General features: G+C 33.1%; 1 protein-coding gene across 1 annotated transcript; it reads right to left on the bottom strand.

The window, feature by feature from the left end:
• Positions 1-1,010: 1,010 nt before the first annotated feature.
• On the bottom strand, positions 1,011-12,147 carry LOC145248110 (small ribosomal subunit protein eS26). Its single transcript, XM_080109902.1, has 3 exons — positions 11,996-12,147; positions 6,014-6,191; positions 1,011-1,222 (listed from the first exon to the last, which is right to left on the bottom strand). The coding sequence occupies exons 1-3, from the start codon at positions 11,996-11,998 to the stop codon at positions 1,047-1,049; spliced, it is 357 nt and encodes a 118-aa protein (XP_079966028.1). The 5' UTR covers positions 11,999-12,147; the 3' UTR covers positions 1,011-1,046.
• Between the last annotated feature and the right edge of the window lie 6,243 nt (positions 12,148-18,390).

Genomic DNA, 18,390 nt, shown 5'->3' with positions numbered 1-18,390 from the left:
TCATGGACATATATCCAAACGACACTACCATCTTTGCCAACACTTCAAAAGTCAGCAATGACCAAGATCTAAGTCCATCTCCACCAACCATGAACGTGTGCTGCAAAAACATGGCTGGTTAATTTTAATCCATCCAAAACGAAGCTCCTACCTTAACCATCTTTGATCCCCACTGGCTCTCATCTCGAGGAAGCATCATACTTCAACAAGTTCCTGGGACTGATTTTCACTCCTGGCCTGAAATAGAAGATTTACTGTTGCCATGGTCATCAGAAAAATGGTTGCATCATTCTACCATTTCAGAAGGTATCCTGCGCAATTCCCAGCCTGTCCAATAAGTCCGAAAATATAGTTGCCACATCTAGCATCTCAGAGAATCCTTTCCTGCCTTGACAGAGTTCTAAACCAGCTTCAAATCCTTGATCCTCCTCGCAACCTTTTTCTCATAGAAGAGATGTTGCCAGTCTATTTCTGTTCTATCATTCTTTGTATGGCAAAACATTCACAATTCATCTAGTTACAACTATTGTCAACTATTTCCCTTACTCTATCTTTACCTAAATCTTAATGCAAATTCCATTGATTAAAGCTCTTTCCTAGGACTGTCTGCCCATGAAACTTGTACCACTGGCCTGCTTTCCAGCTGACTACAACATGGTAATTTTCAAATCCAATGTAAACAAGTTCTTGAGCCACACATTTAAATTCATCCAATTTCCATCGCTACCAATCACTATGCTATCATTTCCTGACTACCTTACACTCAGTGTTTATTCTCAAGTAACAACTCCAATATTAAAAAAAAAAAAAAAAAAAAAAATGCATGTTAAACTAATGATTTAATTCAACCATTTTGCTCGATTTATAGAACCAATCTTAGGGTTTTCTACTTTTAAGAAGTCTCTGGTCACAATTATTTCCCCAAATAGTAAAAAAAAAATTAAAAAAAAAAAAAAAAAAAAAAAAAAAAATGAAGTCATAACCAAAAAATAAAAAATAATAAAACCATGTTTAAGATTTGTCCTTGTTTATTCCATTGTTAACATTTACTTGGCTTGTCCAGGTCTGGCACCTTGACCACCCTCACCTCTCATTGGCCGGAATCGGATTGGTGGGGTACGATCTTTGCGGGCCTCGCGGGAACGATTCCTCACGATTTTTGAATGAATGGCACAGGAGACGCAGTAGAGCAACTTTGCGTATAATTTGGGAAGCGCATAAACTGAAATTGAAAAAAAAAAAAAATACAATGACAATTTAAAGCTAGCAAACAAAAACTTTGATTCCCAGTTTAACTTTTGAAAATTCCTCATTTAAAAAGTGGGGATCTTGGGGCATGTTTTACAACAAACTGAAAAGGTGGCAAAGAAACAAATACATGTTTAATGGTATACTCTTATACCTAGCTAAAATATTTTGTATTTTAAACTATTTTAAAACCCTTTCACTTTTAAGTACAAGTAGCATCAAGTTGCTAAGTTAACGAGAACAAGATGGCTGACATGAGAGTCCTCTTTGTAAACTCGATAATGGCTGAAAACGCAAACAAAATGCTACCAGAATTCCACTCAATAACTGTTAGATTTTTTTTTTTTTTTTTTTTTTTTTTTTTACACAGGAATCACCACTTAGCAAGGCCCGGAGGCGACTCGAGGATAAAGGTTAATGGGTATACATTAGTCAATGTGATTATAGTGTAGTAATTTCCTCCATCCACCGCAGGTAATAAATTACTGAGCCATGAGGGTTGTGCATGTTTGCTCAGCAACCGACAAGGCTAATATGCTTGCCAGCCAGTTTGCCTCTAACTCCACACTGGACCCTTCCAACCAACCCCTACCTGAATTTCCTTTGTGGACAGACGCCACGCTAGACGATCTAAAAATCACCCCTGCTCAGGTACACGCTATCATAAAAAACCTTGACACTTGAAAAGCATGTGGACCTGATCTCATCCCAGCTGTGCTATTAAAAGTGTTCAGCCGAAGTAGCTCCAGTTCTCTCCAAACTCTACAACAAATGCCTTAATGAATCATGCTTTCCGGGCTGTTGGAAAACTGCTTCTGTGGTACCAGTATTCAAGAATTCTGGCGAAAGAACTGACCCATCAAATTATCGCCCCATTAGCCTCCTCCCACTTTTCGCCAAAATATTGGAGACCATAATTAACCATGCTCTAGTCCGGCACCTTATAGATGCTAAACTTTTGACTGACAAACAATATGGATTTAGACAAGCCCATTCCACAGCTGACATCCTCACGGTAATCTCTGAATGTATATACCATTCACTGGACATAGCGGGGGAGGGCAGAGCGGTAGCTCTAGATATATCCAAGGCTTTTGACAGGGTATGGCACAAGGGTCTCCTCAGGAAAATTAAATCATACGGTATCACTGGTAGAATACTTAACATAATTAAATCCTTCTTAGATAAGAGAAAAATTCAGGTTGTCCTCGACGGTCGTACATCTAAACAGTGTGATATAAATGCGGGAGTGCCCCAGGGGTCTATCCTTGGACCTCTATTGTTCCTAATATTTATTAATGATCTCCTCGACAAAACTGCCTCTGAGATGGGTATATATGCTGATGACACCACACTCTATAACAGGCATGACAGGAAAACAAATGAACACATCTAAAGAAATGACAAAAACACTAGAGGATGACCTCCAATCTGTAGTGGAATGGGGACATAAATGGATGGTCACATTCAATGCTGCCAAGACTAAACTGGTTTCCTTCAATAATTACTAGAAACCTTCTCTGCCACAAATAGCAATGGCCAGTGACTCCCTGTCTGAGAGTACATCTTTCAAACTGCTTGGCCTAACATTCACAGGAAACATGAGTTGGAACAATTATATTGAAAACATTGCCAGAGCCACTGCGAAAAAGGTAGGCTCTCTCTACTGTGCTAGAAAACTACTGACACCTGAAAGTATCCTGTACTTCTATAAGGCCACTATTCGCCCATGTATGGAGTATTGTCATATTTGGGCTGGTGCATCTGCTACTAGTCTCTCGCTCCTTGACAAGGTTCAAAAGAGAGTCGCCAATCTGATAGGCCCTGAACTGGCATCTAAGCTTCAGCCTGTCCCATCGACGAAACGTTGCATCCCTCTGACTGTTCTACAACTATTTTAACCGTGAATGCTCTGACGAACTGCAGACACTTGTGCCTCCACGACGTAGACACCCTCGACAAACCCGACAGGCAGCTAAATCCCACCCCCACACAGTACAGATCCCTAGATGTAAAAGATCTTTCTACTCCAGTAGTTTCTTCCCGAGAACCGCTAAACTCTGGAATTCCATTCCAGGTTCCTGCTTCCCTAACTATACTGACATGCAGAAGTTCAAGTGTAACGTGAACAGACATCTTGCTGCCCAAATCCCAACATAGTGCCCCAGTAGTTGCTGCCCCTGATAGTAGCCCCCCTACACCAAAGTAGCAATGTGCCTTGTTTGGGGTGAAAATGTAATAAAAAAAGAGTAACATCTTCATGTAGTCCACTTCTAGGTATGTCAGAATTTTGGGGGAATTTGACACCCCTAACACAAAACTGCAAATAAAATATAAAAAACTCGTAATTTCTCTTTTTAAAGTGGGTTGTTTATTTTCTTTATGGAATATACTTCCAAAATAAACTATCAAAGTTGTTTAAAAAATAGAAATATTTTTTTATTTAAAAAAAAAAAAAAAAAAAAAAAAAAAGTGTTTACAAAGTGCCTGCGCGTGTTCATGTAGCTGTGTTTTTTTACGTAATGAAATCAATTTAATTTCACGAGTTAAATTTTTTCCAATGGTTCAATTTTTACGATATTTTCTGGTTCAATGTGAAATTTTATGCTCTTTCCAATAAACCGAATAGACAAGTGTTTGTTTTTATAACCCCCCCCCCCACCAATTTTAAATGTCTATTCAAATGCAAATAATTTTCTCACCTCAAATTTATACATCACAAATTGAAGATAAAAGATCAATAAATAAAATAAGCTAAAAAAAAAAAAAAAAAAAAAAAAAAAATTCTTTGCAAATTTACCTGTAAAGTCCAAAGTTTAAAACCTTTAAAAAAAAAAAAAAAAAAAGTTGAATTTTGTTTTCAGTGAAACCTTATTATTGTCCCGAAATTTCGTAGAATTACAATTTTTTGTATTTTAATGTTTTTTTTTTTTTTTTTTTAGATATTTAAAAAAAAAGTTAATTCACTCCATAAAGAAATAAAATATATTAAATCAAAAACTCATGTATTTCTTTGAGAGAAAAAAAAAAAAAAAAAAAAAATTTGAGTGTTTTTTTTTTAAAAGGCAAAAATTGATAAGTAAAATGTGATCATTTTTCACCTACGGTGACACATTAGGTGTATCAGAATTTTTGTAGGAATTTTTGACACCCCTAACACGAAACTGCGAATAAAATATAAAAATCTCGTAATTTCTGTTAAAAGTGGGTTATTTATTTTCTTTATGGAGTATACTTCCAAAATAAACTATTAAAGTTGTTTTAAAAGTAATAGAAATTTTTTTTTTTTTTTTTAAACTAATGAATTTTCCAAACTCAATATTTTTCAATTTTTTAACTTTAAAAATCTATCAAAATTTTTCTATTTATTCTATTTTTACGATATTTTCAGGGTCAATGTGAAATTTTATGTTTCCAATAAACCGAATATAATATTTTAGACAAACGTTTTTTTTTTTAAATTCACCCCCCCCCATTTTCAAGTTTCTATTGAAAATTAATTTACTCACCGACAAGTAAATAATTTACTCACAAATTGAAGAGAAAAAGGTCAATACATAATATATTCAAATTTGAAAAAAAGAAAGTGTTTTTTAGAATTTTACCTGTAAAGTTTGAAGTTTAAAACCTTTTTATTTAAACCATGTTATTTGTTTTTAATGGAACCTTGGTCCTTGCTCCTTTAATTGAAAAAAAACATTAGGGCTTGAATTACATTTTTCGAGGAGTTATAAGCTTGGAAAGACAGGGGGCCGAATAATTCACGCCTCCCATTTTGAAATGTCTATTAAAAAGTAAATAATTAATTTATGTACCAAAGTCTTATACATCACAAATTGAAGAGAAAAGGTCAATAAATAATATATTCAAATTTAAAAAAAAAAACTGTTTTTTTTTTAGAAATTTATCTGTAAAGTCCGAAGTTTGTCCTTTAATTAAAAAAAAAAAAAAAAATTAGGGCTTGAATTACATTTTTCGAGGAGTTATAAGCTTGGAAAGATGGGGTGGAATTATTCACTATTTTCACGAAATTTCTGACACACCTAGTGACATATTTCTTCACGCACATGTTTTTACGTTTTATAGTCCTTTTATCTATCCGTATTTCAAAACAGGAAGAAACACCGGCTAGCTAACACCGGTTAATGCTTATGTAATGGCTGTCTTTTCAAATAGGTGTTTAAAAAAATTCTTTTATTTAAAAAATACATGAAATATAAATAGGGACAAATTCTCAAAAATGAAGAATTGGAAGCATCCATTGATTAGTATTTTATATAGGTAAGTGATTTTTTTTAATTTATATATTATATTTAGATTAAGTTAAAATTCGTTGAATTTTGTGAAGTCTTTTTTAAAGAAAACAGATTTTAAAAAAATATTGTATATTTTTCGATAAACCCTTTTTATTTTAAAGTTTGGTCTTGGCTCTCTTTATTGAAAAAAAAAAAAAAAAAGGATTAGGGTTTAAATTACATTATTCATATTGTTGTAAGCTTCGAAAGATAGCAAGTTTAATTAATCACTCCTTTTTTAATGGAGACTTCTGACACTCCTAGTTCACTTACCATACGATTTATCAAGTAGTAGTCACTTCATTACACACTCAACTCCACAATTATGGCCTGGTGTGTTACCCATTTTTGATGACAACTTTGAAATTTAGTGTGCCCATTATCACACATAAGCTGTCCTTCAAAGATAAAATGTTTGATAATCAAACATTTTTAAAAGACAACCGTAATCATCAAAAACAAATGTTTACCTTCATAGACGCTGGCATCGGAGATATCTCTCACAGCAGCAGCTTCCACGATATTCCTGATGACAAACTTCTTGATGGCCTTGTCCTTCGGCACACATCGTGCACAGTTCGTACAGCGAATGTACTTCACGTGACCACGACCTTTCTTGCTACGACCATTGTTTCGTCTTTTAGAAGTCTGAAAACAAAAAATTAAAGTATGAGATACTCTTCATAATAAACATTATCTAGGGGGGGGGGTCCCAAGAGTACAGGACAGGTACTATACATTGATCCTAGACTGAAGGCCAGGTAGTGAATATTAACGTCACGCAATTTTCTTGGCACAATTTAACCCAAACCTTACATGGAGCACTATTAAATGTTTATTAAGGGGATAGTACTCCATTTTGAGTTTTCACACACCCAGCATAACGTGTGTTTCAAAATATTTTCATGCAGCTAGTCCGTAGCTGATCCTGGTTTTTATTACTACAGATTTGAAAAAGTTGTCAAGAATCAAATGTTATTAAAGGCAAAATAAGGTACTTTTCTATTTAGCTGGATAAATTTTTTTTAGGTTTTTCGGGGGGGGGGGGGGAGTAAAATGTTAATTTAGGTTGGAAAAAGTAGTAATGCTGAACGCTGCCAGAAAACAAGAAAAGATAGTCACGATGTCTGAAGACTCGATACTTCACGGATCATAGCTCATGGGCGAATATAATGTCTCTGCAAAATCTGGCATTGAATGACAACAGCCAATAAATGACAAAATGAAAAGTTCAAAATAAAATTTTGCAGGCTTGTATTATTATACACAGATTCGAAAAAGTTGTCAAAAAACAAATATATAACCAATAAATGCAAGATAAGTTACTTTTCTACCTAACTGGATAATTTTTTAGTGTTTTTATTTAATGTAACATGTTTATTCAGCTCGAGAACAGTGTTTATCGATGTATTGGAAAATTTAAAATGGCACCGGACTTTCTGTTGAACACGGTATGGTTGGGAAAAGGAGTTAAAAATAAAATAATATACAAAAGACTGTTAGAAACCCATCGAACATATGTCAGCCTATGTCACGGTAACACATTGAGCGAGTTTCTAACAGTTTTTTTTTTTTTTCCCAAATATTTTTTTAACTCATTTTCCCAAACTTAAATGTATTAAAAAGAATCGGGCGCCATTTTAAATTTTCTAATACATCGGTAAACAGTTTTTCGAGCTGAATAAACATTACATTAAATAAAAACATATCCAGTTAGCTAGAAAAGTAACTTATCTTCCCTTTGATAACATTAATTTGTTATATATTTGTCTTTTTGACAACTTTTTCGAATCTATGTGTATGTTGCATTGCTATCAGATGATACAAACAACTCTTAATTTAACTATATTAACAAAGCGAAGCGAAGCGCTCATTTTGTGAATACATACGGGAATTATCACCGATCACGTGACAATTTATGAACGTGCCGACAGCAACTCACAACTGTTGTACCCGATCCATTTAGTTAGAACGTTATAATTGAGTGATTTCGACGTTTTAAGTCATTAAAATACTTTGGGTGCTTATGTTATATATATATATATATATATTATATATATATATATATATATATATATATATATATATATATATATATATATCTTTATTACATTGTTAGGTGAAAGTACAGAATAATTACAAAACACGGCGGACCTGAACGAGAATCACCCCGCTCCAATAATTTTTATAGTATGTTTTAGGGTGAAGCTGTCCCGCGAACGAGCCTCGTTCTGACATTCGGAAAATTTAGGTTTACAACCGGTGAATGACGATGGATATAAACAATGTTTAAAAAAATAAATTTCTTAATTTTACTTAAAAACAAAATGTAAACACATAAACAAAATATTTTAGAAAATAATTATTTTTTCTTTTTTAATCGAACCTTGGTCCTTGCTCCTTTAATTGAAAAAAAAATTAGGGCTTGAATTACATTTTTCGAGGAGTTATAAGCTTGGAAAGACAGGGGGTCGAATAATTCACGCCTCCCATTTTGTAAATGTCTAATAATAATTAATTTAGAACCCGATGAGTACATAATTATTTACTCACAAATTGAAGAGAAAAGGTCAATACATAATATATTCAAATTTAAAAAAAAAAAAAAAAAAAAGTGTTCTTATAGAATTTTACCTGTAAAGTCCGAAGTTTAAAACCTTTTTAAAAAAAAAAAAAAAAACGTTTTTTTTTTGTTTTTTTTAATGAAATCTTGGTCCTTGCTCCTTTAATTGAAAAAAAAAAATTAGGGCTTGAATTGCATTTTTCGAGGAGTTATAAGCTTGGAAAGATGGGGTGGAATTATTCGCTATTTTCACGAAATTTCTGACACTGCTAGGGCATCTCCAACAAGAATTCTTTTTTTTTCGTTGTACTTAGGGTCGACGCGCGCTTGCGCGTACAAAATGACCACCCGTGATAAAATAGAATTACATTGTTTAATATTTGGAAAACTACTTGTTTTTCGTCTAATCTTAATTTTTCGCCAATACTACACTGTGACAAGACAGTTTGGTACGCGTAGCAGTATCAGAATTTTTTGTGAAAATAGCGAATAATTCCACCCCATCTTTCCAAGCTTATAACTCCTCGAAAAATGCAATTCAAGCCCTAATTTTTTTTTTTCAATTAAAGGAGCAAGGACCAAGATTTCATTAAAAAAAAAAAAAAAAAAAAAAAAAAAAAAAAACGTGTTTTTTTTTTAAAAAGGTTTTAAACTTCGGACTTTACAGGTAAAATTCGACGAGAACACGATGTCCGTTTTTTTTTAAATTTGAATATATTATGTATTGACCTTTTCTCTTCAATTTGTGAGTAAATAATTATGTACTTATCCGAGTCGAAATTAATTATTTTTAGACATTTACAAAATTGGAGGCGTGAATTATTCGACCCCCTGTCTTTCCAAGCTTATAACTCCTCGAAAAATGTAATTCAAGCCCTAATTTTTTTTTCAATTAAAGGAGCAAGGACCAAGGTTCCATTAAAAAAAAAAAAAGAAAAAAGAAAAAACAAATAACGTGGTTTAAAAAAAGGTTTTAAACTTCAAACTTTACAGGTAAAATTCTACAAGAACACGATGTGCGTTTTTTTTTAAATTTGAATATATTATGTATTGACCTTTTCTCTTCAATTTGTGAGTAAATAATTATGTACTTATCCGAGACTAAATTAAGTATTTTCTTTGTAATAGACACTGGGGGGGGAACCGTGAATAAAAAAAAAAAAACGTTTGTCTAAAATATTATATTCGGTTTATTGGAAAGAACATAAAATTTCACATTGACCCTGAAAATATCGTAAAAATAGAATCAATAGAAAAATTTTGATAGATTTTTAAAATTAAAAAATTTAAAAATATTGAGTTTAAAAATTGAAAAATATTGAGTTCGGAAAATTCATTACTGTTTAAAAAAAAAATAAAAATATTTTTATTACTTTTAAAACAACTGTAATAGTTTATTTTGGAAGTATAATCCATAAAGAAAATAAATAACCCACTTTTAACAGAGAAATTACGAGATTTTTATATTGTATTCGCAGTTTCGTGTTAGGGGTGTCAAACAGTCACCGTTTATGCTCGCGCGTAGCGTAAACAAAGGCTAGGTTGTAAAATGGAAAATAGTCCCAGAGTTCAGGGGTTAAAGTGCTCGCGCGTACAAAAATGGCCAGCCGTGATAACAGAATTACATATGGCTTATTATTGGGAAAACTACTTGTTTTCCGTCTAATTTTAAATTTTCGCCAATACTACAATGTGACAAGGTAGTTTGGTACGCGAATGCACATTTAACAGCCTTTTTTATGCTCGTGCGTAGTGTAAACGAAGGCTGGTCTGTAAAATGGAAAATAATCCCAGAGTTAAGGGGTTAAATGCCATACAAACGGTAAATTTGCGACGGAAACGGTTCATATTCTTTTTAAGCACACAGAAAACTACAAAAACATTTTTTCTATACGAATGTGAGACGAGCCTTAAAGTAAAATAATACCCTATTGGTAATTTTTTTGCGACGGAAATAGTTTGCAGATTCGTTTTTAGCACACCGAAATCTACAAAAACATTTTGGGGTTTGTATTACTGTACAGATTCGAACAAGTTGTCAAAAAACCAATATATAACAAATAAATGTTATCAAAGGCGAGATAAGTTACTTTTCTACCTAACTGGATATATTTTTTGTGTTTTTATTCAATGTAACATGTTTATTCAGCTCGAAAAACATGCAGTGTTTACCGATGTATTGGAAAATTCAAAATGGCGCCCAACACTCTTTAATCATGGTAAGTTTCGGAAAAGGTGTTATAAATAATAAACTAGACAAAATACAATTAAAAAAAATACCGAATATATGTCAACTTATGTCACGGTAACATATGAGCGAATTTCTAACAGTATTTTGTCTAGTTTATTATTTATAACATCTTTTCCGGAACTTTCCGTGTTAAAGAGAGTGTCGGCCGCCATCTTGAATTTTCCAATACATCGGTAAACACTGTATCTTTTTCGAGCTGATTGAATAAAAACACGAAAAATTATATACGAACGTGAGACGGGCCTTAATGTAAAATTTTACCAATATATGTCACTTGTCACGGTAACATATTGAGCGAGTTTCTAACAGTATTTTGTATAATTTTGTAGTTTTAACTAATTTTTCCAAACTTAACGTCAACACAGAGTCGGTCGCCATTTGTATTTTTTGATGCCGATTAAACATTTTACATTAAATAAAAACACTAAAAGATCATTCGGGTTTGTTTTACTATACACAGATTCGACAAAGTTGTCACAAAACAAATATAGAACAAATAAATGTTATCAAAGGCAAGATAACTTTTCTACCTAACTGGATATGTTTTTAGTGTTTATATTTAATGTAACATGTTTATTCAGCTCGAAAAACTGTTTACCGATGTATTGGAAAATTCAAGATAACGCCCGACTCTCTCTAACACGGTACGTTTCGGAAAATGTGTTATGTCAACCTATGTCACGGTAACATATATTGAGCGGGGTTTTAACAGTATTTTGTCTTTCTAGTTTTTTATTTATAACACCTTTTCCCAAACTTACCGTGTTAAAGAGAGAGTAAGGCACCATCTTGAATTTTCCAACACATCGGTAAGCACTGTTTTTCGAGCTGAATAAATATATTACATTAAATATACACACTAAAAACATATCCAGTTAGGTAGAAAAGTAACTTATCTTGCCTTTGATAATATTTATTTGTTCTATATTTGTTTTGTGACAACTTTTTCGAATCTATGTGTACAGCAATACAAACCCAACGTTTTTTTATGTACTTTCCGCTATAGAATTTGATCTTAATAAATCGAATATAATAATGTACAAGAAACACGTGGTAATAATTTTGATTTGATGAGATTTGAGCGAAAAAAACTGAATTGTGCTATTGAACCGTAAAATACTTCGATTAAAAGAGAGTGGAGGAGGAAAAAAAAAAAAAAAACTATTAGCATTATTTTCTTTTCTTTATAAAAACAAATATAATCACAATTTAGCCGATGGGGAATTTGTGACGAATATAGAAACATGGCGACCGAGTTAGTTCCGTTCCAACACGTGGGTCATACTAAATGCCTTAAATTTAACAGTGTGAAAAATACATTCAAAAAGTAACATTTTCAATACATTAATACTATTATCAGCAGATAAAAAAAAAGATAGGATTTTAATGCTGACAAAAACAGTTTTCTGAATAAGTTAAATGGAAAGGATTTTTTTTCTTACACAAGCATTATTTCAATATTAGAGCAGGAAAAAAAACGTCTATTACAAAAACATGCAGACACATTTACGGAAAAAATTCGCACAATAATAAAGAGAGCATTTCATTACACAAATATAACATTCAGTTATTGATAAATAAGTAAAATAAAAGACATTTTGAACTAATTTTATAGCGGAGAAAAAAACAGCAACCTACCATTTTGCCTGTGAGAACACGAAGAGAACAATATTTTTAACTTCCGGTTGTATAACTACACCTTAAAAAGTAGTCCTTAGTCGTTAATATACTATATAAATAAAATTAACTTTAATTAAAATTACTTATAATTTACTGAGTATAAATATAATAATAATTTTAAGATGCCAAAGCTAATCTATCAGTATAGTAAAGAGGTTTTGAAATTTAGTATTGAATTGTGAACTATTTTCTCAAACGGAAAGATTTTGATGCGATTTACCAGTAGGGGAGATAATCAGTATTAGCTTCCGGTTTTTAATCATGAGCAATTTTATCTTCGTATGATTTAACCTGAAATTTAATACATTATGAGTTTAAATATTATAAAAATTAGACAATTGTTTTAATATCGAGAAGAAAATGCTTAATGAATTTTCTTTCTTATAATAAATAATAATATTATATATAATACGAAAATGCGGTTAAAAACACTTTTAATCACATGTTTCTTTTTCGCTTTTAGTTTAAGTTTTTCCTGTTTACTTTCCTAAACAAGTTCTATTTTTAATGTGAGGAAAATGCAGCTCCCCAAAAAGGGCCACTCTAGATAGGAACAAAAATTGCTTCGATTTAGAAGGATTTCTCCTCCACTAATTTAAGCCAGGAAAGGTGAGGTGCATAGTGTAGTAACAGAACAGATACTGCGCTTTGTTCCTACCCAAAAGAGCAGTATTAAAGACTGAACTAAATTTTTTTTAGTGTAATAAAACATTTTTTTAAGATTTATAGAATGTTTTCTTTTGATTTGTATTTAAATGATTTCCTATCTTAAACTCTGTTTATGTCACATTTCGGCGTTTGACGTGTACGATAAAATCGCTATAATTGTTTTGGTTTTTACTAAACTCTGATTTAAGTAAAATGCAGTTGCTTAGGAAAATTACCGAAACTCATTTTATCTTAAATAATTAACGTAAGTGAAATATTAAACCAAATATAGATCAGTGGTGAGAAAATCCTTCTAGACTGAGGTAATTTAAATTTTTGTCCCAATCTTAGAGTGCCCCTTTTTGGGGGTGGGGGCTAAATTTTCACCATATTAAAAACTGCCCTCTTGAAAAGGCAAGTGAATAAGAACTTAGTAAAACATTTCGAAATATGATTTTTAATTGAATTGATTAACTCCGTTGCACAGAATTTAACAATAGTTTTTTGTTGTTTTTTTTTTCGGAACGTGTGAACGTTCCTGTTTTGGTGCTAGTGCACTTATTGATCCGCACTATTTTTTAAAATAGTATTTTCAAGTCTAATTAAAGTTTTATGATATCTGTTTTTATTAAATTGTAAGGTTAAAGTCCAGAATAGGTACAAAGCACCCCCTGTTAAGAATGGCTTTCTAAATCAAAGCGTTATTATTTCAACACAGATCAATAAGTGCACTAGTACCGTCGATTTTTTTTTTTTTTTTTTTTTTTTTTTTTTTTTTTTTGCAGAAAGGGGAAATGAATGATAATAATTGACTTTTACCTTTAATTTAAGCCATCATTATATTTTTCAATTCGACAGTTTAAAGGCTTCTAAATCACTTTCTAAATGATTAGATTAAAATGGCTGAATTGTGTTTACTCTCATGACACTCCAAAATTCAAAAGTATTATTGTAAGCCTTTAAACTGTCGAATAGAAAGTCCTTTTGATCTTTAATCAGTTGAAGTTTAAAGAACTTTTATAGAATTTTCTATCTACTTCCTTTTGTATTTTCATACTAGGTATGACCTTAAGACATCCAATGGTGATGCTCTATTTGGGGAATGCGGAGTTGTCTCTAATCCCAAGTTCACTTTAACCCGGAGTGGTAATACCTGTTAGGGCAGCTAGTGCTATCAGATCAGGCTGTCTGAAGATACTGATTGTCTGAACAAATGTGCACCAAATATTAATGTAATTGGTTTTTTTCCCCTTTCCCTTTGCAAAACTCAATCATCTCAGCAAAGTCAAAAACAACAATTTTCTAAGCAACCAAACCGAACCAAACACATGAATAAATATTTGGAGATATAAATAACTTGAAGCATGAAAACTTTTTCAGAAATTAATGGATTCAGCATTAAGTAAGCCAAAAAGGGTTGAGATGCCATAAAACAAAACAACCAAACCAAACTCCATGTATAAATATTGGAAAAAAACTTTGGTACTTTTGCACTATACATCCCGCGTACTGAAATTGTAACATTATTTAGAAAGTCATTCATAAGATGAGGAGAACAGAGTGTTTTGTAACTATTCTGTACTGTCACATAACAGTTTAATAAAGAAAAAAAAAATTCGGAAAACAAATTTAACTTGAAAATACTATTTTAAAAATAGTGCAGGCAAAATAGTGCATAAGCGCCAAAACCTTTTCCAAAATTAAATAACCCAACATTTTGTATTTACGTTTCTGAATTTTTTAGATGAAGTTTGGTTATGCGTATTATTTTGATTCATCCGACTACTGTTCTCATCTTGAGTGTGATTTTCACAACGTTTCGGTCGATGTAACCTCCAACCTTCTTCAGGTGTATCTTGTCGAACTTGGGAATGTATCTGTTGAACTCGGGAATTTGGACCGAATTTTGATCAGAACCTTTTATTTACTTCACGGGGGTAGCGTGCTCTTGTTCCGTCAGCCATAAATGGATAGAAGTAATTCGCAATTGTATTATTCGGTCGCCCACACTGAGGATTGAACCTTCAACCTCCAGGAGAATATAATTTTTTACAATTGATTTTTCCAAATACTCTAACCACTGCGCTACGGGTGCTTGTGGACAAACATTGTGAAAATCACACTCAAGATGAGAACAGCAGTCTGATGAATCCAAAGAATTTTGTATTTACATATAATCACTTGCGTAGTGATCGGTACATGGTTTGGTCAGATAAGATCACCACTGTTAAGTTAATTAAGCGATGTTGAGCGTAGTAAGTGCTAAAATGAGTGACCATTTGGGATTACCAGGTAGTGTATATGCTCTCTACTTATCTTGACATTGTTCTCTCATTCTGGATTTCTCCTTGCCACTGGAATTAAGCAGTGCCAACTCAGGAGGCATGTGGTTAGGATTGCTCCACTCTTGCTTCATAATAAGGCACACTTACAGGAGATATCTATTGTCTAAAAAGACTGAACAGAAGTCATGTTCAAACTAGCAATATGTCAGACAATTAGAACACCTTTGCACACATGCATCTTTATACCAATTTTTTTTTTTTTTTTTTTTACATGAGTCACCACTTATCAAGGTCTGAAGGTCACTCGAGGATAATGGTTAATGAGTGTACGGAAATCACCGAGACAATAGTTAGTGGTGGAAATAGGATAGAAATGGATTATTTAGGAGGAGGGGCTCAACAAGAACTTACTTACATAAAACTTGAAGTCAGCTACAAAGCAGGCCAGCGGAACAGATTTCCACAGGCAGGCAGTTCTAAGAAAGAAGCTTTGTTCATGGAATTTGAGTTTAGATTTAAGCACAGATAGTGAGTGGAGGGAAACTTGATGATTGTTGTAGCTAGAATGTTTTTTTTGTGAAAGTTTGACAAGGAGGACCATAGATTGGAGCTCAGACAAGCACTTGCAGTGAAAATAACGATAGAACAAAGAGAGGCTCGCACACCTCTCTGTGGGAAAGGTTGCAGGGAAGGAAAAAAGGGCCTGAGCCGGTTTTGAACTTTGTCAATGCAAAATAGGTAGCTCTGAGCAGCTCCGACCAGAAATGGCAGCAGTACACCATTATAGGATGTATATGGCTCCTATAACCTAACCTCATATAACGCCACAGACATTCACAGGTAAAAACATGCATAAATACCGTCTGATTTTCCTACATCGATTATCTACACTTCTGTTGCTATCTGCAGGACACACTAGTGAACAAAAAAAAATAATAACTATTAACAGACAATTAACTACTGATAGCCTTATTTCATGGAACTAACGTGCGTAAGTAAAATAATTTGTATGCACACATAGTCTTCTTCGTATATGCTTGCAACTATTAACAAACAATTAAAATTGCTTTGTTTACACAAAAGAAACGAAATAGGTAAAGCCTTTAAACTGTTGAATTTTCATGGCTTTAATATTTTAGCTAATTTTCATTTATCATAGGATTACCATGGCCAAATCACTGCTAAAAATAATCATCCGCATCCATAAAAATTGGAAATTTGAAAACAAAATGAAACAAACTTTATTTTTATTATAATTTGCTAAGAATTTTAAAACCAGGACTTTCTATTCGACAATTTAAAGGCTTCTAAGGAGTCACGAAGTAAATATTTACAATTGATTAAAATTGCTTTTTTACAAAAAAATAAATGAAATAGGTAAATCCTTTACACTGTCGAATAACACTTCACTGCTTTGAATTTCTAAGCAAATTCTCAGTAAATTTCAAAGATTGAAAGCTTTGGGAGCTTTTCATACCTTGGCCTTTGGGCCAAGATCACATAATTTTTCTTTATTACTTATTTGTCATGTTATTTGGCCAATAGTCTTTGTATTATTTATTTCTTACATTTTCAGTGAATTTTATTCAAGTATACATGGAAAAAAATCTAAGGAAATGGCAGAAACACTAGAGGATGACCTCCAATCTGTAGTGGAATGGGGACAAAAATGGATGGTTACATTCAATGCTGCCAAGATTAAGCTTGTTTGCTTCAATAACTACAAGAAACCTTCTCTACCACCAATAGCAATGGCCAAGAACACATTGCCTGGAAGTATTCTTTTAAACTTTTCGGCCTAACGTTTACAGGGAACATGAACTGGAATAGATACATTGAGAGCATTGCCAAGGCTGCTGCAAAGGTGGGCTCTCTCTACCGTGCTAAAAAATTACTTACGCCTGAAAGTATCCTGTACCTCTATAAGGCCACCATTCGCTCATGTATGGAGTACTGTTGTCACATTTGGGCTGGTGCATCTGCTGTTTGTCTCTCACTCCTGGACAGGGTTCAAAAGAGAGTCGCCAACATGATAGGTCCTGAACTGTCATCTAAGCTTCAGCCTCTGTCCCATCAATGAAATGTTGCATCCCTCTGCCTGTTCTACAAATACTGTAATGGTGAATGCTCTGACAAACTGCAAGCACTTGTACCTCCTTGACGTGACTACCCCTGACAAACCCGACAAGCAAGTAAGTCCCACCCCTTTACAGTAGAAATCCCTAGGTGTAAGAAAGCCTTTTACTCCACTAGTTTCTTCCCCAGAACTGCAAGTCTTTGGAACTCTCTTCCGGGATTCTGCTTTCCCAACTGTATTAATATGCAGAAGTTCAAGTGTAATGTGAACAAACATCTTGCTACTCAACTCCTTTCATAATGCCCCTGCAAATTATGTCCCCGATAGTAGCCCCCTACTTCAAAGTTGCACTGTGCCTTGTTTGGGGTGAAAACTGAATAAAAAAAAAAATTTTTTTTAATTTTTAAAAATTCATTATTTTATTTCATTTTAGTAAGAAAGATAATGAATTAGTAATTTGTTCTTACGAAAATAATAACAGGGGAAATACATCTTCTCTGGTAATAATAAAAATAAAGTTTGTTTCATTTTGTTTTTGAGTTTCCGATTCGATGTTTAAGTTTAATGGATGCGGACAATTTCTTTTGCAGTGATTTGGCCAAGATATTTCGATATTGCCCCTGAAATAAAAACCTGCCATGAAACAAATAAATGGGTACTTGTGCTCTTCTGCCCCTGTGCTGAAATAATAACATGGGGAGGGCAGGGTGTTTGGTACCTATTCTGTGCTTCCACCTAACAATTTAATAATAAAAAACGATATTGTGAAGCTTGAATTTAACCTGAATAAACTATTCAAAACTAGCGAGGTGACAAAGATGCACAATAAACCAAAACATGTTCACATTTGTTTATTTTTGTTTTTTTTGCTTTTGCCATTTACTAGTAAGGTTGACGGTTACATTTCTTTATACGTGCACAAGTTAACAAGGGGGGGTAATTAAAACATTATGTCCATCTCCACAATTTTCATTACAATTTGCTTTTTGCCATTTACTAGTACACTAGCGAGGGGTACCCGGCGTTGCCCGGGTGTTTGTAGGGGTGTGTGGTGTTAAATAAAAAAGAAGCCGGGGGAGGGGGGGGGGTCGAAGCCGAAACCCTGAGGCGAAGTTTGAAAATAAAATCGGCCAGCCAGAAGTGAAAGATGTTTGAAAGTCGTCGAGCGTTATGACGATGTAAGCATTGTTATAAGCGAAGTAAGAATAGAAAACAACGTTTTAATTAAGCGGGGGGGGGGGGGGTAAAACAAAAAAAAATAACGTAAGGCAAACGAACGAACATTACGTGAAAAATGGCTTAAATAATACAGGGTTCAATATTTAAATTTAAAAAATCGAAAA

The sequence above is a fragment of the Euprymna scolopes genome, chromosome 26, assembly GCF_053919585.1.
Source record: "Euprymna scolopes isolate OS-2025 chromosome 26, ASM5391958v1, whole genome shotgun sequence".
Taxonomy (NCBI): Eukaryota; Metazoa; Mollusca; class Cephalopoda; order Sepiida; family Sepiolidae; genus Euprymna; species Euprymna scolopes.
The sequence above is the reverse complement of the archived record's forward strand: the minus strand, read 5'-3'. Positions and strand labels throughout refer to the sequence as shown.